Source organism: Eubalaena glacialis, chromosome 1 (genome assembly GCF_028564815.1).
Source record: "Eubalaena glacialis isolate mEubGla1 chromosome 1, mEubGla1.1.hap2.+ XY, whole genome shotgun sequence".
In the NCBI taxonomy this organism is placed as follows: Eukaryota; Metazoa; Chordata; class Mammalia; order Artiodactyla; family Balaenidae; genus Eubalaena; species Eubalaena glacialis.
This window is the reverse complement of record NC_083716.1, coordinates 218,618,005-218,642,611: the sequence shown is the minus strand read 5'-3', so window position 1 is coordinate 218,642,611 and position 24,607 is coordinate 218,618,005. Positions and strand designations below refer to the sequence as shown.

General features: G+C 39.1%; 1 protein-coding gene across 8 annotated transcripts in view; it reads left to right on the top strand.

Moving 5' to 3' along the window:
• Nucleotides 1-1,159: 1,159 nt before the first annotated feature.
• Nucleotides 1,160-24,607, top strand: part of FN1 (fibronectin 1) — a 68,479-nt gene continuing 45,031 nt past the window's right edge. For all 8 annotated transcript variants that reach the window (XM_061187186.1, XM_061187161.1, XM_061187178.1 and 5 more), the window contains exons 1-13: nucleotides 1,160-1,401; nucleotides 2,301-2,429; nucleotides 3,399-3,536; nucleotides 4,886-5,017; nucleotides 5,985-6,122; nucleotides 8,584-8,742; nucleotides 10,963-11,154; nucleotides 11,957-12,136; nucleotides 12,797-12,973; nucleotides 14,010-14,162; nucleotides 15,628-15,756; nucleotides 16,780-16,923; nucleotides 22,136-22,257. In XM_061187186.1, the coding sequence (XP_061043169.1) occupies nucleotides 1,251-1,401; nucleotides 2,301-2,429; nucleotides 3,399-3,536; nucleotides 4,886-5,017; nucleotides 5,985-6,122; nucleotides 8,584-8,742; nucleotides 10,963-11,154; nucleotides 11,957-12,136; nucleotides 12,797-12,973; nucleotides 14,010-14,162; nucleotides 15,628-15,756; nucleotides 16,780-16,923; nucleotides 22,136-22,257 (1,944 nt within the window). In that variant the 5' untranslated portion in view covers nucleotides 1,160-1,250. The remainder of the gene's footprint in view (nucleotides 1,402-2,300; nucleotides 2,430-3,398; nucleotides 3,537-4,885; nucleotides 5,018-5,984; nucleotides 6,123-8,583; nucleotides 8,743-10,962; nucleotides 11,155-11,956; nucleotides 12,137-12,796; nucleotides 12,974-14,009; nucleotides 14,163-15,627; nucleotides 15,757-16,779; nucleotides 16,924-22,135; nucleotides 22,258-24,607) is intronic.

Below are 24,607 nucleotides of genomic sequence, written 5' to 3'. Positions count from 1 at the left end.
GAAGGAAAGACTGGAAATGGTCTTTTCTCAGCTTTTAAGGACTCAAGGATCTCTGCTTTGTGTAACGGGCGCGGTGAACATGGGCAAGGACACCACGATCTTTCTCCGAGGTCGGTCCAACTTTTCAGCTTTCAGTGGTAACAGGCATCCCATCCCCGGCAAAAGAAGACTTTCTTGCATATTTGGAAAAAAGCAAATTGCTGCTCTGTCCTTTCAAAAGAAACCTCGTTCTCTGAATTTCCCCCGGATCCGTCAAGCGCCCCGCAGAACTCCTAGTACTAAGTAAAAGCTCATTAAAAGGATCGTTTCTCCCTCCTGCCCCCCAGCTAAAAGGTCCTCAGAACCGGGCAGGCACAGCGTTTAGAAGGGGAGAAGTCTTGAACAGGAAGCTGTGAAGGCAAAGAAAGTGAGTCTCCAGTCAGTGCCCAGTAAACCAAAGAAAGGGAACAGAAGGCAAGCCAGCCGCGCCCTGGGACGGCAAAGTCTACATTCCTACAGCTGCAAGGTGGTGGCTACTTTATGGTTTTACCCTCCCCCTCGAACTACACTTCAGTGAGCAGAGATTTTTTTTCCACAGGAGACGCAATGTCCTCAACCACCCCCCCCTCCCCGCCGCCAACCCCAATAAAATAGAAAAAGGAAGCGGGGTTGAGGGGGGGATGGACTTGCGACCCCTTTGCTACACACGACTCCGGCCCCTCCCTTTCCTCCCAGTCAACCCCTTTCCAGCCGCTTCCCAATCCCCCCCCCGTTTGCTCCCCAAAAGTTTGATGACCGCAAAGGAAACAGAAAAAAGTTCTCTTGCCCAATCCTGGCGGGCGATCAGCATCTCTTTTGTTCGAGGAGAACCCACAGCCCCCCTGACGTCACCCGGAGCCCGGGCCAATCCGCGCGCGGTCGGCGGCGGCGGCGGCGAGAGGAGGGTGGGGGGAGTCCAGCCGGTCCCTCCTCCCCAGCGCCCAGGGCCTCGCGGGGGGCGGGAAGGGACAGTCCCATATAAACCCCGGCCCTCGGGGCTCGGCCGCCCGCGCCGGCTGCGCTTTGCAGGGGAGGAGAGAGAGCCCTAGGCGCGAGCAGGGGAGAGGGGAGCTGCAGCCACAACTTCTTTCGTCCTCTCCTTCCCCTGTGTACCTCTACCCTTCCCTTTCCCCATCCTCCAGCCCTTACCTTCTTGGCGGCACTGAAAGGGACTCCGCCCGCAGGTTGCGGAGGGAACCAAACTCGGTGGCAAGTTGCCTCACCGTCTGAAGATGCTCGGGGGTCCGGGGCCCCGGCTGCTGCTGCTGCTGACCGTCCTGTCCCTGGGGACAGCGGTGCCCTCCACTGGAGCCTCGAAGAGCAAGAGGCAGGCTCAGCAGCTCATTCAGCCCCAGTCCCCGTTGGCTGTCAGCCAAAGCAAGCGTGAGTACTGACCGCGGGCTGAAACGGGCTGTTGCAGGGATGGGACCCGTAAAGCCAACCGAAGTTGCGGCTGAAGTTTTGCGCGCGCGCGCGTGTGGAGAGTGTGCACTCCTTAATGAGAGAAACCGGCTGGGGAACCAAAAGACTTGCTTTGAGCAGGCTGGTTCTGAGGGCCTAGGATAAGGTAATACCTTGGAGGACAGGGGCTCCGCGAGGTCCCGCAGGGCTCTTACCAACTCAGGTCTAACTCCTATGAATTCATCAAAACTTGCCTTTAAAGAGAAAATGATGTATGCCTTTAAACTTTCCATTTGAGATTACTGTGGGGTTAAACGTTTTCAAAATGGGGGTGAGGAGACGGTAGCTAAATAACTGTGTTGTTCCTCCTTTGAATGAGATGTTACTGGTTCAGATTGCTTTAGAGGCCCTCAGGATGCTTCTCCAAGAAGAGAGATCAGAAATCCTCTTCCAGTTTTTCAGACACACCCTCCCTTTTCCTTGGCTAAAGGAAACTGCTGAACGTTGCCCTTCTTGACTTATTACCCCCAAAGAGCACTGAAATTCCTTGCACGTTTTAAAATGTAGTTCCCAGTTATCTGCTTTTCAAAATGTTTCCAGGCCTTTGATGCAGACCCCTGGCCAGATGGAAATGACATCATTGTATAACATTTAACTAAGTCAAAAGAAAAACAAAAGGAATAACCAAATATCTATGTGTGCAAGTTTGCAGTTAACTCTTTAGATATCTAGTCGCTTTTAATTCTCCTGATGCTCTGATGGTTAACTTTTTTCCCTACATTTGTTGCTTAGGCTCATCAGTTTAGTTGTGCAAGAAAATTCCATCATTTGGAAAAAGGAAGGATGCAAATTTAGTGACTTTTTCCTTTAATTCTTTATAGCTGGTTGTTATGACAATGGGAAACACTATCAGATAAACCAACAATGGGAGCGCACCTACCTGGGCAGTGCCTTGGTCTGTACCTGTTATGGAGGGAGCCGGGGCTTTAACTGCGAGAGCAAGCCTGAACGTAAGTGGGGGGGAGCCTGCCTTGTACTTAATATCTTCTCATAGATGGAGAAGTAGTGCCTGTTAATTAAAGTGAGCATTAGTAATAAAATTACATTCACCATTTCCCCAATAGAATTATTTGTCATTTCCTTTTGAAAAATGTTTAATAACTGCTTATATTTGCTTTTCACATGTTCTTTTTACCTTTAAAACAAAAGAACAAATGTATCCCAAAGTAGTTCCAGAGTCTTCTTTTGGGGTTTTACTTTCCCAAAGCCTTTGATGAAAAAAAAAAAAAATTGAAAAATGTTGTGTGTTCCTGCTTCCTCCAAAAAAAAAAAAAGATTATAAAATTTTAATTTATTAGAAAGTAATTTCAAATTTTAAACTGTAAAATTATGGGACGGAAAACACTTTGGGCAGTACATTGTAAAGCGATTTGTCCCCTGCAGTTCAACATAAAATCACTAACCACTTCAAAGTTCTCCTTCCTTTATGACCCTTGATATATTTCTTGTAAATTATGGCAACTCCTACAGAGAAGCACTGATGAGGCTAAAATGGAAATAGTAGGATTAATAAATGACAGTGCCTGGGGAGGGGTGGGAGGAGGGGGCTCTTCAGATTGTTTATTTTTATGTGGACCTTGGTTTGACTTCCTGAGCTAGAGAGGTGAATCCAAAGCCCTTCCTTCACAATCTAGCCGGTCCTAAGGTCGTACGTTACGGCTTTTTCCTAAGGGCCTGAGAATCCTTTCCAATGGCTATTCATTTCCAGAAAATTAGAGAACTTGTCAAAGATTGAAAACTGAGGCTTTATTAGAGCCTAGGGTAAAATCGAGATCTCCCACGTCAATTTTTTTTAAAACTTTCCATTTGCCCCTTGCTACTCATAGAATGGAAAAGTGAGTTTTCCTTTGGATGGGAGTAGTGAAAGAGAAAAGCTTTTACATATGTGAGGCTCACGTGGACTTTCCTTCTCCCCTCAGCTGAAGAGACTTGCTTTGACAAGTACACCGGGACCACTTACCGGGTGGGAGACACCTATGAGCGCCCTAAAGACTCCATGATCTGGGACTGCACCTGCATTGGGGCTGGGCGAGGGAGAATAAGCTGCACCATTGCAAGTAAGAATGGCCTTCTGTCAAGTGATGCTAAAATAGCACGATATGAATTTTTCCATTACCATCACTATCACTTTGTGTTATCCATGACTGGACATTCCTAATTTGGGGATTACCCCAGGCCACCAGGCACTCTTCTGTGGCCACCCGACAGGTTCCTGTGCTTCTGGAAGATGGCTCTGAGCATAGGTGGAGTCAGTGTTTAGTCTGTGTGCATTTATGTGTGTGTGTGTGTGTGTACACGTGTACGTACATAACATAACCACGTGGATTTCTTGGGTTCCATTCCATTCTTAGAGGAGTTGCCCATTTTACGTTATCTGGGCATGTTCAAGCCAGACTGACCATGTGGTGATCTGCAGTGATTGGGAAGATGGTCACGAAGAGTGAATTAACCATTGTGTGGTCTGCTCTTCTTGTTTGCAATGCCCAGACCTCTTGGATCTCACAGAAACAGTCTGGTTTCTTTATAACCAATAGTTTATGCCCGGGAAGCAGATCTCTCTATTCCCAGGAATAATATGGAATGATTAGCATGATAGTGTTTCCAGGGTACTCTGGGATCCGGACTGACTCTCAGCAATTCTAGTTTAGCTAAGTCAAACTTTCCAGTATGATTCATTGGGTTACCAATAGATTCTATTAACATAGCATTTAGTTTTTTTAATCCATCGTTGTATAAGTCACTTGATGGCTCTGTCCAAAAGACAAATCAGTCTCTTGTGAATAAGCCCAATCAGACTTTCCCATATGTAATGTTAGGCTTTATCCAAGTGTATTGGTAAATCTTAAGAGTCAGTGTCCCATAGTGTTTACAGTCTAGTGGACAGTTTAACCTTTGTATGTGCCCTTGTGTTTAACAGCCTAGAAAAGTACCCAGATTTCCACACGTGCTATATATACATCTATTTCTTTCCATCAAAATGACATTTCTAGGGTGAAATACAGACTCTCCACACCCTGAAAGCTGGAATGCTAGGCCCGATGTGGCTTTTTTCATTGAATTAGTCTCAGGCTCAACCCGCTGTGTATGTGTAGAGGCCATGCCTGGCAACCTTTCTTTTCTGCTTTAGAACCCAATTTCCTGTGATCTCTCTGGGGAACCAGGATTTATGTCTCCTTTCTTTGCCATTCAAATTTTCTCTGTGGTTTCCCATTGTGCTTAAACAAGACATTTAATTGAATGACCCAAAGTGACCAGACCTGTTAACTTTTCCCCTGTCTCTGATGGGAAAGCTGTTCTCTTACTTTGGCTAACCTAAGTGCCTATCCTGGTTGGAACATGAGACTTCTTGTTCTTAAAAATATTTTCTGTACCACTCTCTCTAACATTTGCTTTTTATCTTGAACAGACCGCTGCCATGAAGGGGGTCAGTCCTACAAGATTGGTGACACCTGGAGGAGACCACACGAGACTGGTGGTTACATGTTGGAGTGTGTGTGTCTGGGTAACGGGAAAGGAGAATGGACCTGCAAACCCATAGGTGTGTGACTCCTGGGGATGAATGAGGGGTGGGGATGCACAGTTAAAATACTGGATTGAGCCAAAATCTACTTGGACAAGATATATGAATTCCAATAAAAAAGATAACAAACTGAGAATTCTATTTCAAATAATGAAATGTTATATAATCCCTAGTCTTCTTAAAGGAATCAGATCAAAAAGTACCAACCATGTATAGAAGTCTTAATTTTGTTTCAAAAACACAAGGTAGAGTTGAAAGATTTAGGAAGAGGTCATTTGTTTTCTCTAAGATCTGATTTCAGATTTCTCCTTGGTCAAGATGACAGTTATTTAGAAGAAAAAAAAATGACCCTTTTGACATATTTCTTTACTGGAACGCACTGGACAAAAACACGATATGGTGTGTGCTCTGTCATCCCCTTGGTCATTTTTTGTCAAAATAAAAATTGCTGAGTTTCTTTTGGTGTCAATCCTCAGCTGAACTCTATTGATACAAATCTAAAAGTTTTTGACTATAAATTTTATTCTGATTGTTCTCTAATTCAGAGGCTTTTATTTTTCTTTGCGTTGTCTCTGTTTTTACAGCAATCCAAATTTTAAATAGCTTTCTTGTCATTTTATTTAGGCATTAATAATTGGTCTTTCATAATTAAGATTGGAATTTTGCATATTTACTCTCCCTCTGGATACATACATGGATCCTTTTCACTCAAAATACTGGTGTGAATAATGGTACTAGCGGAAAATACACAGTCCATGTACTTATTAGGAGAACAGAATTTCTGCCTGCTAACTTGGCTCCAGCTTTCTTTCGCTTTGGTTACACTATGTGCTTAGTTACAGGGCGTGCCTTTCTTTTTGAACAGAGTACCACTTAAAAAAATGTGGCTGGATTTTTGCTTACACAGTACACTTTAAATTACAGGGAAACTGCACAATTCAAAATAACCCCTTTTTTTCTGTTTTTCTTTCAAATTTCCCTACAGCTGAGAAATGTTTTGATCACGCTGCTGGGACTTCCTACGTTGTCGGGGAGACCTGGGAAAAGCCTTATCAAGGCTGGATGATGGTGGATTGTACTTGTCTGGGAGAAGGCAGTGGACGCATCACCTGTACCTCCAGAAGTATGTTTTAGATCTTTATGTTAAAGATGAGGCCAGGCATTGTTTTCTGGATTCCTAGAGAGAATTGTCATGTGATGTCACTTAGAACACATCCATTCCACCAACGTGGTAACGTTTGGATGTCAAGAAAAATTCCATAAGCAACTTATTTTGCTTCTTCAAAGAAGACTAAATTAAAAAAAAAAAAAAAAAACTTAGTTCAGTAAGGTCTTAGGTTATCAGCTACTGAGAAAAAAACCTTAATATGCATTTAAATGCCAAATGTGTTGTGGACCTGAAGATTAGTTGCAAATGTTTCATCTAAAGTGTCACTGAGATATTTTCTAAGTAGCAAAGAAATCATTAAAATAACATGCAAATGCATCTTTGGGCATGTGGGTGCTCTTGACATAGAAAGGAGCTAAAGCTCTAAAGTTTGTGGTTTCCTTCTATGTTTGAAATTTAAATAAGGCATATTCATCGACAAAATTGATGAAAATAAAAAGTACTTACCCCATAGGTTAAAATTATGTGTTTATTCTGGGGTTAAGGACGGTGTCTCTTTAGGTTTACTAGTACTGTGAAGAAGCTACCCTCTGGTATCTCTGCTGCTGTCTAAGATTGCCCTGGGGCCTTACTTGTTGCCTTAGGGGTTCAAGGCTCCTTTGTTGAAATTTCAAACCAATAGTGATTATGGAGTTTGCTGAAGCAAAACAACCATTAACTATCGATGTAATAAATAAATTTAAAATCAAATCTAAATAATTTTGAACATATTTTATTTATCTAGCTTAAAGCACTTAACCATCTTAACATGTTCATCATCCAAATTTGAATTCTTTGCAAGCAAAAAATAGTCTCTCCTGAAAAGTGATAACAATTCTAACCAAATCGTTCCCAGAACCTTCCAGTTCATTAAATCTTTTGCATTTAAAATTTTATTATGATTCTCAGACTTCCAAGACCTTGGAGGCAATGTTTTAGCTTAAGACAAATTAGATGTTTGACTTAAACTCTTATCTATTATTTAAAACTCTTCTAATAGCAAGTTGGGAAAAGTTTCTCAAAGAAAAGTCATTTATTCCATGAAATTGTATAAGCCCCTACTTTATACAAGATGGTATAGGGATGCAAAAATGAATTAGACATTAAGCCAACTTTCAAAGAGCACTTAGTAAGTAGGTCAGGGTGATGAGAAAGGCTTATACATATTCACATTCTACAAAGCACAATATTAAGGACTTCAAGACAAATACTGAAATAGTGCAGTGGAAGTTCAGGGGAAGACAACACTTTTAGCTGGGGATTTGGGGAAAAGTGTAACCAGCAATGATATCTTTATTCAGACTTCTGCTGTGGTGGGAGATCAATGTGGGTGTGTATTTGTGTGAACTTACATTAACTAATTATTTTTTCTCTAACCCAGTGCAATGATGTTCTGATTCACAAACAAATCAAATCCTCTCTACTCACATTGTAGCATATGGGCAAAGCTGGATTATAATTGAAACAATCTATTTGCCAGATAATTGAACACGTAGATAAATAGTAATTTAGTTACAAATTATCATTTTATATTAATAATCCCACTTTTCCATCAGAGAGTTAACACCGAGCAATTCAAAAGAGGCCTTTTTGTTAGTGATGTTAAATAGATGTGTGTTTGTGGAGGTGGGGTGGGACCAGGGGAGAAAATATTTTAGTCGAAGAAGTTGGTAGTCCCCTGAATTGTTTTACATAACAAATGAAGAAAGAGATGCTGCTATCTTTTAATTGCTCCTTTGGGGCAGTTGGGGGAGACCCTTTGAGACCTACTTGCCTCCCTATTGTTCCTAGTTTTCTAAAGAAAGTCCCCTATGGAAAGGCAGGCTGTATATAATAATGACTACGAGAAAGCCGGGGGAGCCTGAGAAGGAAAGAGAGGGGAGACTAGAAAGCCAGAGGATGAATTTGGTCAAATGAACAATGTGAAAACAATGTAATGAGTGAAAGATCTGATTTTGACCAAATTTAATGAGTTGAATGAATGAATGAAGATTTAATGAATGAAAAAAATTGTTTTGGCAGACAGAGAAGTGGAACTAGACTAAATCATACAGCTCCCTTCACACTGTTTCAGATGCAATCCCACCTTTCAGAAGTTAGCACCCGTGGCACCACAGCTGAATACAAACGTATCATCCAAAACAACTCACCAAGCTGGAGACAACTCTTTTTTTTTCAAATTTTTTATTGGAGTACAGTTGACTTATACAATGTTGTGTTACTTTCAGGTATACAGCAAAGTAACATACATATACATATATCCACTCTTTTTCAGATTCTTTCCCCATATAGGTTATTACAGAATATTGAATAGAGTTCCCTGTGCTATACAGTAGGTCGTTATTAGAAACAACTCTATTCTTATTTTAGGTTTGCACTGAGCAACTTGCCAAGCTCGACCTGATTTACATGTTTCATTGCTTCCTTTCTGACACAGACAGATGCAACGATCAGGACACCAGGGCATCCTATAGAATTGGGGATACCTGGCGCAAGAAGGACAATCGGGGGAACCTGCTCCAGTGCATCTGCACTGGCAACGGCCGTGGCGAGTGGAAGTGTGAGAGGCACACGACCCTGCAGACCACGTCTGCCGGTGAGGCTCAGGGCCAGTGGGACCCAAACGGGGGCGCCTTGCATAAAGCATTTCTGCAAATCCATCTTTCCCTTGACACGCCATTGAAGGATGATTTGCAGTGTTTTTGCTAGTAAGCTGAGTTCATTTGCAGACTGTTAGTTGTTAAAAGTTTGTTTAATGTCAAGTTTTAAACAAATAAAAATGAAATGAAAATGGATCTTAGGGGGAAAAAATCAGTTTTAGCCCCAAGAGGTAAAACTGATGTCTAAGAAAATGCTAACCTACATGATTTATACATAAAGGTATAGATAGATAAATATATATAGATCTATAGATGTATATGCATATGGATACACACATATACATACACATTTATGTGTATTTTGAATATCTAAAGTGCATTTTAATGGAAATGCGAGATTTTTGATGAGTTACATGATCACTTGATTCTTCTGCTAGGAAAAGGGGAAAAGTACATTTGTTCTTTTTCAGAATGGAATATATCTCCTTGTCCTGACATTCTGCTTTTTTTTGTAGCAGACACAATCCTTGATGTGTGGTTTCCATGCTCCAGCAAACTTTGTTGCATTCCATAAAATAATGCACAATCATTTTTTCCATGTATTAGCATTCACAATTTGAGAATATCAGAGGGGGCATAGAGATGGGAAGGAATGACACAATATCTAAGCATTTTTTAAATAAAAGAAGTTTTAATTATTTCTAGTACAAGAACAAGATCTTTGCATTGTAGCTTGTTTTGTAAGAATCTAAAGAAAGAAATAGGGCAATCAAGAGTGTGTACTTCTTTATTATTCTTGCTCTGTTTTGATCAAGTTTTCACTACACAGTGTGCTAGCATTGTTGTTTAGTCTTTTATCAATTGGTCATCGAGCTAAAACTATTAATTACTTGTTTGGACTTTTTTCCTTTTGATGAGTTTTCATCTTGCTGTGAGCACTTATGAAGGTGAACAAGATTAGATCTGATAATATCTTTGAGTTATTTGATTATTTTAAGTAAGATTGCTGCTAACCAAAAAAAGAAGCAATTACAAATCTCAGTCTACTGAAGTAGTTTAAATTCAAAGGGTAGTTGGGGTTAAATGTGGTAAGCATTCAATAATTGTTATCTATTTTTATTAATATTACTAATATTATACTGAAATGGCTCCATTGTTCAAAAATGTTTGAGCAACCTCGGGTTAAACCAAATGGAACCTTCTACAGGATCTTAATGCTCCTTTGCACTGTGACTCTGCCAGGTGGGGTGTATGAATACAGATGCCATGTTCCCCCAACATGTGTGACGTTGGGACTGTAGTCTGTGAAGTATTTGGGTTCTAGTGTTTAGCTTACGGAGAGGCTGAATTCAGTCCATCAGTCATTCTAGCTTCAGTTCTGATTCCACTCTTCCTTGGGCCTTGCCCTCGGGAGAACAAATTTCTATAAGTTTAAAGAAAAGATCAACATATTCTGTTGTCTTACTCTGAAAGGAAAGCAGTATTAAGAGAATTGATTGGTTTTAGAAAACACCACAACAGAATTCCCAACTAATCCTGGGGAGAAACAAACCGTGGAAGGGGCAGCGAATAGAGACTCCAATATGGCTGCCCGGGGCATCCTCTGAGGAGCTCAGAGTTACACCGATGGCAATAGGTCTGCTGCAGAGGGGCAGGGGCTTCTCAAAACAGTATCAGGAAGAGAGATGCCCAGATATATTGGGCAAATGGGAGATGCTAAGAGAGGAAGGGTGAGACAGACCATTCCAGGCCAAGGGAAAAGCATGAGGACAGCACAGGGTACAGAAGGGAATGATGAGCAGCTCAGTGAGGCCAGAGATAGAGCAAGGACAGAAGTGGTCAGAAGCGAGCTGAAAGCAGGTTAGGTGTGTAGGATTGCGAAGGCGTGAACTTTGAGCTCGCTGGAGTCAGTAAGGAGTTGTTGAAGGTATCTGCTCTTTTGAGTGGCAGAATAAAGTTGGTGATTTAGAAATATACTCTCGGTAGCTCCAGATAAGCTAGAAGATGGAAACCCCTGGGTAAACTCTTGTGGATTATCTCCTAGGCTGAGTGCAAAAGCTAATGCAGAAAGGGACGGGCATTTCTTTCCAGTCCCAGCTCAGTAACAACACAGATTGCAGAGTCATCTGTATGGGATCTTGAAGATCCGAGAAAACTACTCCAGAAACTAGTTTTCTCTAAACCAGCTCTGTGCCTTTCCTTTCTTGTGCCCTTAGGATCTGGCTCCTTCACAGACGTCCGAACGGCCATTTACCAGCCACAGCCTCACCCCCAGCCGGCTCCATACGGTCACTGTGTCACAGACAGCGGTGTGGTTTACTCCGTGGGCATGCAGTGGCTGAAGACACAAGGAAACAAGCAAATGCTTTGCACTTGCCTGGGCAATGGAGTCAGCTGCCAAGAGACAGGTCTGCGTCATCTTTTTAAAAGAGAGTACTGATAACATTTTTATTATTTAGATTTTGAAAGGCAATACATTCATTTATCAAAAAATGTAAAACAATAAAACAAACAAGAAAAGCTTGTAATCTTACCACCCTGTGATAACAACCAGGGTTGGCATTTGGTATATTTTCTTCCAGTCTTTTTAATCTATGTATTTTCTTTCCTGTAGTGAGTACTAAACTGCTATGTACTGTCTCTGTTTGTCTAAAATGTTGTTACAAGAGGTTTACTCTCTGAATAGCTAATCCATCCCTATTTGGTACTCTAAATCTCAAAGTTCTGAAACTCTGTGATGTAAACTTCTTTCAACAACCTAATGCATCTCTTCCGCGCTCTAAAAGTGGTAGTAATTATAGCAATAATAATTGGCACACGACTTTTCCCCTAGTACAGCCTCATGTATTAATTCTTATAGCACCAACAGAGTTGTACATACACCTCCAGTATCCCTTGAGCAGCATCTTTAATTAAACCCGTAGTAATATAGCTTTGCAAGTGGGAAACTGAGGCATGGTAGCAGAGGCGGTAACAAAGGATGTCAGAAGAAGAACTCAGGTGTTGCTCTACCCACAAAAAACGTGGCTTCATGAATAAGGCATTTTGACAATATTATGATCTGGTTAATACTTACAGCTGGTCATACTCCGTTTTGGTTTTTTTTCCTTTGAGGACACATGCTCAGTCTCAGTTAAGTATAAATAAGGAGCTACTGGTGGGAGATAAATGCTGCTGTGTTTACTGAGACCCTTTTGGTTATGCTTGTAGCTATAACCCAGACTTATGGTGGCAATTCAAATGGGGAGCCTTGCGTCCTACCATTCACCTACAACGGCAGGACTTTCTACTCCTGCACCACGGAAGGGCGACAGGATGGACATCTCTGGTGCAGCACAACTTCCAATTACGAGCAAGACCAGAAATATTCTTTCTGTACAGACCATACTGGTGAGTATCCCAAGGGAAAAACAAAACAATGAGAAAACTCCATTTCTCATGCCCTATTTTTATTGGCCAGCAAGCTAGCTGTTTATTTTGAGGCTACACTTGAGAAGTATCACTTTTGTGCAGTCTGGACCCAAGAGACGTGGAACTAACGTCGCAGCTCAAGATCCTTCCAAGTTTCCCAGTAATCTTGAGAAATGACACCAAGGGAAAAGCCCTCCAGTGCATTTATTTTTGACACACTGGGATTGTTATGTGATTAAAGATACTTGTATGGTAAAATCAGTAGACACTCCCACAGGGCTGAAGAATATACAGGAGGCAGGCCTGAGTGCTTTTGCTTTTCTTTTGGTTAAAACTATGTCAATGGTCAAAGTGACCATTTAATCTTTTCTCTTTTCTTTTTTTTGTCTGGGAAAATGAGAGTGAAAATTGGATTTAAATCTGTTTGAAAGGTGAAGGTGAATAATATAGTTATAAGCCTCCTACACTAAGGAGGCTTAGAACTATCTTATCAGACATCTTTTATTCTGAGACAGACTCTCTTGTGAATTAGTTGCAGAAACTTGGCTCTCTCAGAACCTTTCTGTAGTAATTCCCCGCTGTACATTGGAAAGCTCAGTTGTAATCTTTTTTTTCCTATTTGTGTGTTGTTCTGGACAGTTTTGGTTCAAACTCGAGGTGGAAATTCCAATGGTGCCTTGTGCCACTTTCCCTTCCTGTACAACAACCAAAACTACACCGACTGTACGTCCGAGGGCAGGAGGGACAACATGAAATGGTGTGGAACCACACGGAACTATGACGCTGACCAGAAGTTTGGATTCTGCCCCATGGCTGGTAAGATGAAGCCCTTGTAGACAATCATTTGTGGAATAAGACAGAAGAATAATGTGCAGTTTACTCCTATTTCACCCATTAAGACAATTTTGAGACAGCAGAAAACTTTGTGAAATATATATAATCAAATATATAAGAATTATATAATTAGTTATATGATTTAAAAATCCCATTCATATAATTTAATGTCCAAAAATATGTAAATATGATAAAAATACTTCTTTTAAAGTCTGGAAATATACATGTTTTCAGAGGTTTGTCTTTTGTAAAAAGCACACAGCTGAGTAGCTTAAAACACTTAAGTGACTGCTCTAGTCACAGCCCTTCAATATTTACATGCCATTTTGGAATAAGCTCTATTACTTATTAAATACCAAAATGACTCAAAGTCTGTGTTTTCCGACCAGTAGGGATCTTTTTTTTTAAAGGGGGGCTCTAGTTTGTGTGAATGGAGAAAGGGGAACCAATAAGTTTTATTTGTTTTCAAATTTCAAGAGTTGCTAGACTACATTTGATTTTACGATTATAGAACCAAGAACCCATGCACTGTCAAGTGTGAATAGGAGGCAATGAAACATCAGAAGAAAACTACTTACACTAACTTTTATTCCTCTCATTTCAGCAAAAGAGAATGTTGGATTTAGAAGGAAAACACACGTTAGCTTACAATTCTATACCCATACACATTGTTTCCCTTTGATCTAGAATAAACTGAGACTAGAAAAAGTTATGGGTCAAATCCAGGCTTCTAGAACACTGCAAATCCTTTGAGTGGGTAGGCATTATTGTGGTTTACATCCCCTAACCATTCTGTAATTTTTCCCTACAACAAACCTCATCTTTGGACTATGTTTTCTCTCGCTGGTACGCAAAACTCTACACACCCATAGAGCAGCGCTGATTTTTTTTGAGGCACACAAGACTTCTTTCCAAGTGAGAGCTCTTAGGATCACCAAACCGGACTGATAATATTGCATACGTTTTAGTCCTTGTGATCATTTATCCAGTAACACGTTTCTCATCTGTTTCCAAACAGCCCACGAGGAAATCTGTACAACCAATGAAGGGATCATGTATCGCATTGGAGACCAGTGGGACAAACAGCATGATATGGGCCACATGATGAGATGCACGTGTGTTGGGAACGGTCGTGGAGAATGGACATGTGTCGCCTACTCCCAGCTCCGAGGTATGTTCGCTTGTTAATGAAAATAGTTGAGAGGACAGAATACAGAGAGGCAGACTTTTACATGAAAACTTGTACTTTACCAAAAGCAGGAGAAGAAATATGCGATGCCACTCCATTAGTCTACTGTGCTGGATAAATTTTGCATGTTAGCCACTTAAGAAAATCTGGCTGAGCAATTCTAAGATTCTGAAACATTCCCAGGATCTAAGTACTTAGGCTGAGCCAAAAATGTGACTTCAAAGGCTAGAACACAATCACTTGATCCTTTTAGCTTGTAGGTGTGCTGTTGGATTCTTATCTAGAAAGGACGGGGTAATTTTTTTAAAGAAAAGAGACCATGCTATTCTTTTTTTTTTTTTTTTTTTACATCTGTCCCTAATACTTGATTAGTCACCTCTAGGCCTGTTCCCAGCTGTGTAGGCTCCAAGGAGGGGGTCACCATTCACCAGCTCTCAGCTGGGAGCTTGAGAAGGCCTTGGCCTATCTCTCTGGGGTCATGGACTGTAGAGTTTAAAGGGGCCTTTCCTGGGTCAGTATGGTGCACCCAGGTAGGGGCACAGATGGGGTCCAAGACCCCAAGCTTGCCACCCCTCTGCCAGCTTAGTTGTGTTTGGATCCAAATTTAAGGAGGCAAAGACATAGAGACCAATTTCTTTTGTTCACTTCGTTTTTTTCCCCTTTGGACCCAGGTATAGGGTATAAGGGTGTGAACTATTAAAACTATTTTAGTTTTTCTATTTCTTTGATTTGAAAAGGAGGATTTAGGTAGAACTCTGAGCTAATAAATAGTCCATGTAACCTCTGTGTTGACAGTGGCCTGAACTTGTTCTCCTTTTATGGTGCCCAATGGGTGACACAATCCAGGACTAAAATAATTACATATGATGTTGCAGAGCTGAAAAGGACACTAGAAAGACATACAGACCAACTCCTCATTTTACAGAGGAAGGAGCTGAGTCCCAAAGAGGGAAGTAATTTTCTCAGGATCTCAGCGAGTTAGCAACAGACTTGGCCTAGTTTTTTTTTAACTTTCCAGATGCCTTTTATGGTATTTTATTTCCCAAATCCCAAATATCTCCCCACCCCTGCTAATCCAGAGATGAGACCATCACATCATGCTGGGCGTCCTATAAGTATGTTTAATCTCCCTTCTATTTATTGTAACAAGCAGAGATCTAAAGGTCATTATCAACCCAGCAAGAACTTTTCTGAAAGTTAAAACTTGTTGTGTATACTTTGATTTCTAATCTTTACAAGTCTGTAAGAAAGAGAATTTTTTTTTGCAAAAATTGCAGTACTGACTAAGCTTTGAAAAACATGTTTATTCTATGCCAATAGAAGAGTTATTTTAGTGGGAGATGTTGATAATTATGTGGAAGGAACTGTATGCTTCGCAAAGCGTAGCTTCTTTTATTTCATCAGTGAAACTTAAAAATTCTCCACCCATCCCACTGTTTCTAAACAGATCAGTGCATCGTCGACGACATCACATACAATGTGAATGACACATTCCACAAACGTCACGAAGAGGGACACATGCTGAATTGTACCTGCTTCGGTCAGGGCAGGGGCCGGTGGAAGTGCGATCCCATTGGTAAGTAGCCTCGTGTCTCTAGCTGGATTTGGACACTGAGTATAGCTAGCAAGTTTCAGATAAGGAGAGGTATTTGATATTACTTGATTGAAGCTGGCTGTAGACTTTGATCATGGCCTGCAGAGGGCTTGGCATAGTCTCTTCTCTAATCATGGACCAATATATAATCTTGATAGTGGTAGTCATTTAGTTTTGCTGAATTTGGTAACACATGAAGGTTTATTTTAATTGAAACAAATTTGTTTTTGGGTTCTGAATCATAAAGATAATTATTGTTGTGAAAGAGAACTTTCCTTTGCTGGACTGTGCAATAATGTGAACAAATGATTATGCCAGTAAATACCTCCCTCCAAATACTTTATTTTTCTTGGCTGCCCTTTTTAATAGATCTAAGCAAGTAGTGAAGGTTAAGCCTTAAAAGAGCTGTGTTACCAGCTTTAATGTAATCCATTAATATTCCTTTACTCAAAGAGACATGTTGCTCACCCAGAAAACAAACTGATCAGATGAGTTTGTTTGACCTGAGATTGCCAAAGCAGAGAGAGGCCTGACAGGGTTTCTTAGAAGCTGCTCAGTAAGTGTTCATTAGTTGAAATTTAGTTCAATTCATTTATATGTAAAATTAAGTCCTCCACATTTTGAAGAAATGTATAAAGTGGTATTTTATCCTTGCTATTCAAATGGTAAATCATTTGCATTAAAATGGATAAAATATAATATCTAATTTATTTTCCTCAAATTAATATTCAGAATGTCAATATATACTGAAATCTAAATCTTAACATTTTTATTTAGAAATGATATTCTTTTAGAAAGCTAATTACTCCTCCCAATGGGTACTTTTTGACCATTAACTGTCTAGTAAGGTAAAAGATATGAACAAAATATTTTTTAACCGCATATATTTGTAAGGACAGTTGCAAGTTTTTATTAAAACTAAGAATATGTGCTCTAGCACACCAAATTTAAATTTGTAGCTTTAAGTCTTCAAGGCTGCTTATCTTTTACTTGTATATATTTTAGATCAATGCCAGGATTCAGAATCCCGTACCTTTTATCAAATTGGAGAATCATGGGAGAAGTTTTTGCATGGAGTCAGGTACCAGTGCTACTGCTATGGCCGTGGCATTGGGGAGTGGGGCTGCCAGCCCATACAGACCTATCCAGGTAAGTAGCTCTATTACCGCAAATTGAGAACTGTCCACTGGGTTATAAAAACAGGGCAGCATGAGTGTTTGTTAACACTGATGCCTAACTTGGTGTCCCCTCCCTTTCCCATCCTTTTCTCATATCACTGTCTAATCATCAGTCGAATTTTTTACTAAAATGGTTTTCCTTTCTCCCCAATCAAGTAGAAGGAGTAGAAGGCTGTGAAAATGTGCCTATATGTAAATTTGTTTCTTAACTTTGTAGAGCATTCCATTAGGTTAAAACACGGGCTAATTTCATTTCTCATCTGTACATGAAAATAGAAACCATGAGGTGAGCAATGCTGGGAGTAAAGGTCAGGGTTTTATGTTATGGTTCTTAACAGAGAAGTTGCATGGAGAAATTGCATGAAATACAACATAGGGTATGTGTCCATTTAGCATTTCATCCGGGCCCTCTTTTTGTCAAAATGTTCACCTGTTTGATCAGTTGGAGCCTGGAACAAAGTATCCTGGGTCAAGAGTTGAGTAACTTGGTCAGTTCTCTGCCCATGCAGTTCAAATACTCGAAAATGTTTATTGCTGGATTTTTTTCAGGTCACAGGACATAATGCCTAGCTGGAGGTGTTATTCATTTTAGAAAAAAATTTTGAATTTAATTTTCACTGAGTGATTAATTACAATAAGATGGGTTGAATTATGAAACTCTAATTTTTAGGCATCAGTTATTTGAGCAATTACTGAGGTCAAAGCCTCCTGAATATCTGTTAACTTAAGACATGGGGCCTATATTCAGAAACAAAAGGAGAGATCTTCAGGACGTTGGGATCTGCCTATGACAGAAATCAAGATTCAGTTAACTAAGTCCCTTTATAACATGATAAGAGGTTCACTGTCATAGAGAACAAGATATGAAACAACTTGGCCAAAGACAGTGTTTGCCAAGACATGGGTCCCAGCTCTGTACATGCTGCTAAGGAGATACAAGTCAAGCTTCATTCATTATTTCCTCATCTGTAAAATGGGGAGATGACAGCTGATTACCAGCACTAACAAACTAACAATCTGTGATCCTAGAAACCAACCACCCAGATATACCCTTTCTGAACTTTGAAGAGACCTTCCTCTCCCCAATCTTCAGACACTATCTGGGCTGCAGAAGATGATTTGGCTTTAACGGGCTCTCAGCACAGATTGACCTGGCTCTTAAATTGTATTTCATGGTGGATTTGTGTGTAGGAATCACTTAAAATAATTTTTTTGTGTAATAATTTTCAAAAATCTGATTGCAGAATTACTGTAAGTTCAGAAAGTATATAACTGAGGTGTTTTTTTCTTTTTGTTCTTTAATGATGCAACCAAAGGATAGAAACTTCTAAAGAAATGCTCTTAATGTCTGCGTTTATGGTTGTTATTGGCGTGGTGTGGCAATCTTGAAAGTGATTTCCTTCTCAGTGAATTGGAGAGAACTTTTTTCTCTCTCTCTTTTAAAGTAAGCCTGTTCCCGTAGCAGCTTGCGGGAAGCCTTTAGGTGGACACACCAGAGATGAAATCTAGATGGGAGGGAATCCTCCTGTATTGGAGTTTCATGTGTTGACCTTGTTCCTACTCTTTAAAAAGGGTAACAGTAGAGCGCATTGAGCATAGAGGAGATTTAGGGGAGAGGAGATTGGCCTCGGTTCGCAGTTTGGGTCTTATCTGTGTGTTTGGTTTGCTCAATGGTTCCTCCCCGGCTTCTGGGGTTTTCAGAGTGTGGGAAGGATAACGGAACAACAGATTACCAGTAGGTTGTCTCTGAGCCTTGCCCTGTTTGTTCCTCCAACAGAGGACTCGGTAGAGATGTTCAAACTAACAGAAGATAAGAGGCTTTTGGTTTGTCGATAAACAACCAGGGAAGCACAGATCTCTGCAAAATAAATAAAGAAAAAAGGGCTGAGTTGCAAACTCATAAATGTTTAACTTCTCCGGGGTCACCATTACTGGAAATTATTCATTTGGGCCTTATTTCAAACTGGTTTTAAGAGTATAGACATTGTATCCTATCTCTCTACTTAGCTATTTTATTGTTAGTCTGATCATATTGAATAAGAGAGGGAGTAAAGTTTTCCCAGTGGTGAGTCATTGCTCAGTTAATTTAAAAAGTTTTACCAATTAACCAATATCAAAAGAATTATCAAAATTTTAAATCTAAATAATGTAAATGATGTCAAAATTTTCAGATTTCTTGTCTTCAAATCGTATGTAGCAAAAGCAGAATAGAGTGATAGCTGGAATTTAATTGACCTTACAAATAATGGACAGCTTCTTTTCTTTCTGGACAAAAATGTGCTAAATGCAAGACATCCCATTACTGTTTAATGCAGTTCCCTTAAAGGTGGGCTATGGCACAAGCCTGAAATTGAAAACATAGGATTTCAAACCAGCCCTTGAAATTTGAGAAAGGAAACTTCTGTTGGTTTGCTCCATCACTGAGTAAAAACCACTGCCCCTGTTTCTTTTCCCTCCCTTCTCCTTTACTCTCCTCGTCCTGTGGACATAACAGCAAGATTAAGCTTAACAGTAGGCAGTAAAAGTCGTTTGTGTTATCCTTCTAAAACTTAATCTTGATAGACATTTTTACCATCATAATTTTTTTAAATTAAAGACGATTTTTTAAGAGCAGTTTTACATTCACAGCAAGGTTGAAAGGAAGGTACAGAGATTTCCCGTGTTCCCCCTGCCCCAACATATGCACAACTTCCCCTAATTCAACATCCCCACCAGAGTGGTACATTTGTTACAATTGAGAACCTACATTGACACTTTATCACCCAAAGTCCATGGTTTGCATTAGGGATGACTCTTGGTGCTGTACATGCACGGCATCATAAACTGTTTCCCCTCAAAATCATGGTTGCTAAATTAAATAAAATACATATCAGGTGTCTCTTTACATGAGGAAACTATGGTAGGGTTTCTTTAAAGGATCAATATTTAAACAATGTTATACCAATTATTGTAAGTAATTTAAGGATGTGATATTCCTATATTTACTGGTATGTATGGGAGTACTTTAAATAATCACATTTCTAAAATTTTGCCTCAGGGTTCATTTTTAAAAACTTATTTACGTTCATAAGGATCTTCAAAAGGGGTGATTCAAAGAGGGTCATGCAACTGACTTCTGCCAGTTAATTAAAACAAACAACACCCTGCCATGTTCTGTGAAACATATACCACTTTCGAAATAAAAATTGAGAATTTTATATATTAATTTTGGTTTTCATATAGCTTACAAATATGTGCATTAGATGAAATTAAGATTCAAAGAATGTTTGTTAGTCTTCAGCCAACTTTGAATTATTCTCAGTGTGGAAGTGAGTATATTATTCTAGAACTTTTGAGTCTACCCAGATATGCAAGTTGTATATTTGTTCTGCTAGAAAAAACTTTGTTTTCAAAGAGAATTTAATAGCAAAGATAATAATTAAGTTTGAAAATCAATATTTTTTTCTATGACCTTACAGAAAATTTAAAACTGTTTATAATCTGCTGAACTGCTTTATTAAACATGCAAAGTTTTGCTCTGTTTGACAGAGTGGCAGTTAGAAATTCTTGGAAAGGTTATTACAAGGAACTTTATTTTTATTTCTAAGTTGAACATTGATTGACATCATTAAAAAAAACAGTGTTTAGGGAAAAGGTAGTGTTCTGTTCTGCAAGCGTAAATTTTCCATCTATTTCATTATTATCCTAAATGGAGTCTACCCTATTAAGAAATTGATTCCATTTCTCTTATTTTGCCTTTTTTTAAAAAAAATTATTTGTTTTATTTATTTATTTTTGCCTGCGTTGGGTCTTCGTTGCTGCTCGCAGGCTTTTTCTAGTTGTGGCGAGCGGGGACTACTCTTCATTGCGGTGCTCGGGCTTCTCATTGCAGTGGCCTGTTTTGTTGCAGAGCATGGGCTCTAGGCGCGCGAGCTTCAGTAGTTGTGGCACGCGGGCTCAGTAGTTGTGGCTCACAGGCTCTAGAGCGCAGGCTCAGTAGTTGTGGCACACGGGCTTAGTTGCTCCGCGGCATGTGGAATCTTCCCAGACCAGGGCTCAAACCCGTGTCTCCTGCATTGGCAGGCAGATTCTTAACCACTGTGCCACGAGGGAAGCCCTGCCTTTTTTTAAAAAACAAAAGAAACAAACCACACTTTAAATTTTGTTAGTAATAGTTATACACATTAAGATGTGGAAATATTGAATTTAGTATATACTACAAAATGTCATTTTGTTGATAAATATTTTTGAAAAAATATGTCTGATCTCTTAATAATTTGACCAATCAATGGAATGATTTTAGAGTAAACTTCCTGAATAAAAATAAAACTAAAACTTTTTTCCAAACTGATAGGATGCTTAGACTGATGGGATGAGAAATAAAAACTGAGTCTTTAATTATTACCTTTGTCTGTTTGTCTAAGATTCTACCCCATTTAGAAATGTGTTTGTTTTACATCATGTCATATGGCCTTTGGAATGTTTTTTCCTTCTTGATGGTAGATTTGTTCTTGATGAAAGGTTCCACAAACTAGAATTTCCTTCAAAGAAGTTTAGTATAATAAGTAAATGAAGTTTGTATTCTGTATTACATTATTTGTGTTAGGGTAGTTCCACAATTTTCTCACAATTCTTTGAAAATGGAAAAGAAAGCAAACTAAGTGGCATTTTAAAAAATCATTTTATTTGCTTATAAACAAGTTCTATATGCATTTCTCATGTGAAGGACAATAATTTATCTGCTAAAAAAGGATTTGTCTCAGAGAACAGACTTGTGGTTGCCAAGGGGAAGGGGAGTGGGGGAGGGATGGAGTGGGAGTTTAGGGTTAGCAGATGCAAACTATTATATATAGAATGCATAAACAACAAGGTCCTACTGTATAGCACAGGGAACGATATTCAATGTCCTGTGATAAACCATAGTGGAAAAGAATATAAAAAAGAATGTATATATATGTATAACTTTGCTGTACAGCAGAAATTAACACAATATTGTAAATCAACTATACTTCAATTAAAAAAAAGGATTTGTCTCATTGATTTCCAGTGTCAATGTGTAAAAAATTAATCTCAGATAATTTTTATTGTGCTCCCATTTACGGATAAGCAAAACTGTCTTTAATGATGGCCATCCATGTGCACTAAATTTTAAGCTGAAGTGAGGGAATACTCAAGATCACCAAATCTCACATTTTCATTTTCAGGTTCAGCTGGTCCTGTCCAAGTAATAATCACTGAGACCCCCAGTCAGCCCAACTCTCACCCCATCCAATGGAATGCACCAGAACCATCTCACATTTCCAAGTACATTCTCAGATGGAAACCGGTGAGTGTCCTACTCGGAAACCTTGGATATTGTGGCTCTTGAAATTAACAGATTCTGAAAATGTTTTCCAGCTTTTGAGCAAATAGATCTGATGAACTATATTCACATTGTATTTGTTTAGTGACCAAACAATATGTGGTCAATCTAATTGACATATTGATTTAGCTTTTTTTGGTATTTTAAACCAACTAACTCTTCATGTTAGAAAGATCTTCTTTGCGAAGACTTCAAAATGATAAGGCTTAAAATTACTCTTATCTAGTATGGAAAGAGAATCTAAAGTTTTCGTATGTCTTGCAACCCCATCAAAGGGAAAAAAAAATTACTGGCACCATTTTCCATGATTTGAAAAACAAAAAAGCTAAATTAATATTTTTCTTTTTTGGTTCACTTTTTAAATGATCATTTCTTTTCTTTTTCTTTTTCTTTTTTTTTGGCTTCACCACACAGCTTGCGGGATCGTAGTTCCCTGACCAGGGACTGAACCCCGGACATGGCAGTGAAAGCGCCAAGTCCTAAACAATAGACCGCCAGGGAATTTCCATCATCATTTCTTAAACCTCACTTTCTATCCTATGAAGTTATTTTGATAGAAGGGAGAGAGATGATGAGAGGGAAGTACAGATGAGGGATAGTTAGTGTATTTAATGAGTGACCTTGTGATTTCCTAATAATCATCTAGAAATTGAAGAAATCACACTAAGGAGGATAGTGGTCTATTAAATTTTAGTTTCTCTTACCCTCTCAAACCACCCTGCTATCTTTCCAAAATGCATGACTCATAACTTGAGAAACACTATTTTAAACACAGGAGAAAAATGCCCACTTTTAATCACAGCTATTGGTTTCTAGGAACTAAAAGCAAAACAAAACAAAACATTTGACCAACTCATGCAGTTGTATTAAATTCTTTTTGAAAAATTCAAGCTGTTGAAATCATTCTTTTTCTTCTCTCACCCTCTTTTGTTAATGTCCGCAGTATGTGGAGTAGCTGTTTGCAGAGCTGTGTGTCTAATGATGTTAATCGATGGAATCAATATATTTCCCCTCCAACACTTTATTGTCTCTCATTTTTTCTTATCATCACCAGTTTTATTTACTTTAAACTTAACTCTGAAGTATTATGTGAGACCACAGTAATAAGGGATACACATAGGTATACAAAGTATATTAAGTTGGAAAGTCTCCAAAGAGTGGAGGTTATTAATTTCTTTGAGATTTTTAACAATTTCAGGTTTTTCCTTAATGTTTGTCACCTGAGAGTTTATTCTTGAGTATTTTCTTCTGATAGCAAACCAACAAAGTTCACATTGCATGAAAGGCTTATTGTTAAATCTGAGCTAATTATAATGACTAATTTAATTTTTTCATAACATATTTAAATTTAAAGAGTACTAGGATCACTTTCATTTATTTCAAAAATATAAAGGGACACTTGAGTGTTTGAATTATTGAGGAACTGGTTGATTGGATAATTTTTTTAAATCCCTGGGTATTAAAAATGTATTTTGACTTATATTAGTTTGGAATATACACTTAAAAGGATCTCAACTTGTTTGAAGTAAGGATGTTTCTTTTCTACACATTTTAATGCAAAGAATTTTGTGCCATGATATATTAATGAAGTTGGACAGGATGTGAATGTATAAACTGGAGACAAAGATTAAGTAAACTGAGATCGCATTCTTCTGCAGATTGCATTCTTTTGCCCAAAGTTGGCTAACCACTTTTGACGGGTGGTTCATATCCAAGAATGAGTCATAAAACCAGAGCAGTTGAACCTTGTATGTGATTGTCCCAGGCACTGAGTCATGAAGGAATGTTATGCCTTTGACTGCTCTGCAAGAAACTTGGTTTGTAGCCCACCAAGTGAAAGATAGAATATATGTCCTTTTCCCACTGCAGAGAGGAATATATCTCTGTTCATTATAGAAATTTAAAAGTTGGGAAAGGCAAAACTTGGGGTCTACATATTATGTTGCTGATATTAAATTGAATAATTAATCTGGCAAAAAGGAAGGTGCCCAGGACCTCCCACTGTGTAATCTTGGCCATGTCACATAATTCTGTTTCTTCACCTACAAAATCAGGATGATAATACCAGTAACTTGGAGGACGGGGGAGATGAAGATCAAATGAGAGTATGCAAGGAAAGCAGCACAGAGCATGGCACGTAGTAAGCTATCAGTAAATATTAGCTTTAATAATCATTATTATTAATGTTAACAAATTCTGCTACAGGTTTCTATTCCGATTCCAATTTTCCATGATTTTCCTCCAAAATGGAGCTGCATAGACCCCTCATTCTTCTTTGAAGAATACTCCACATCATCTCTGAGTGTTCATCTTT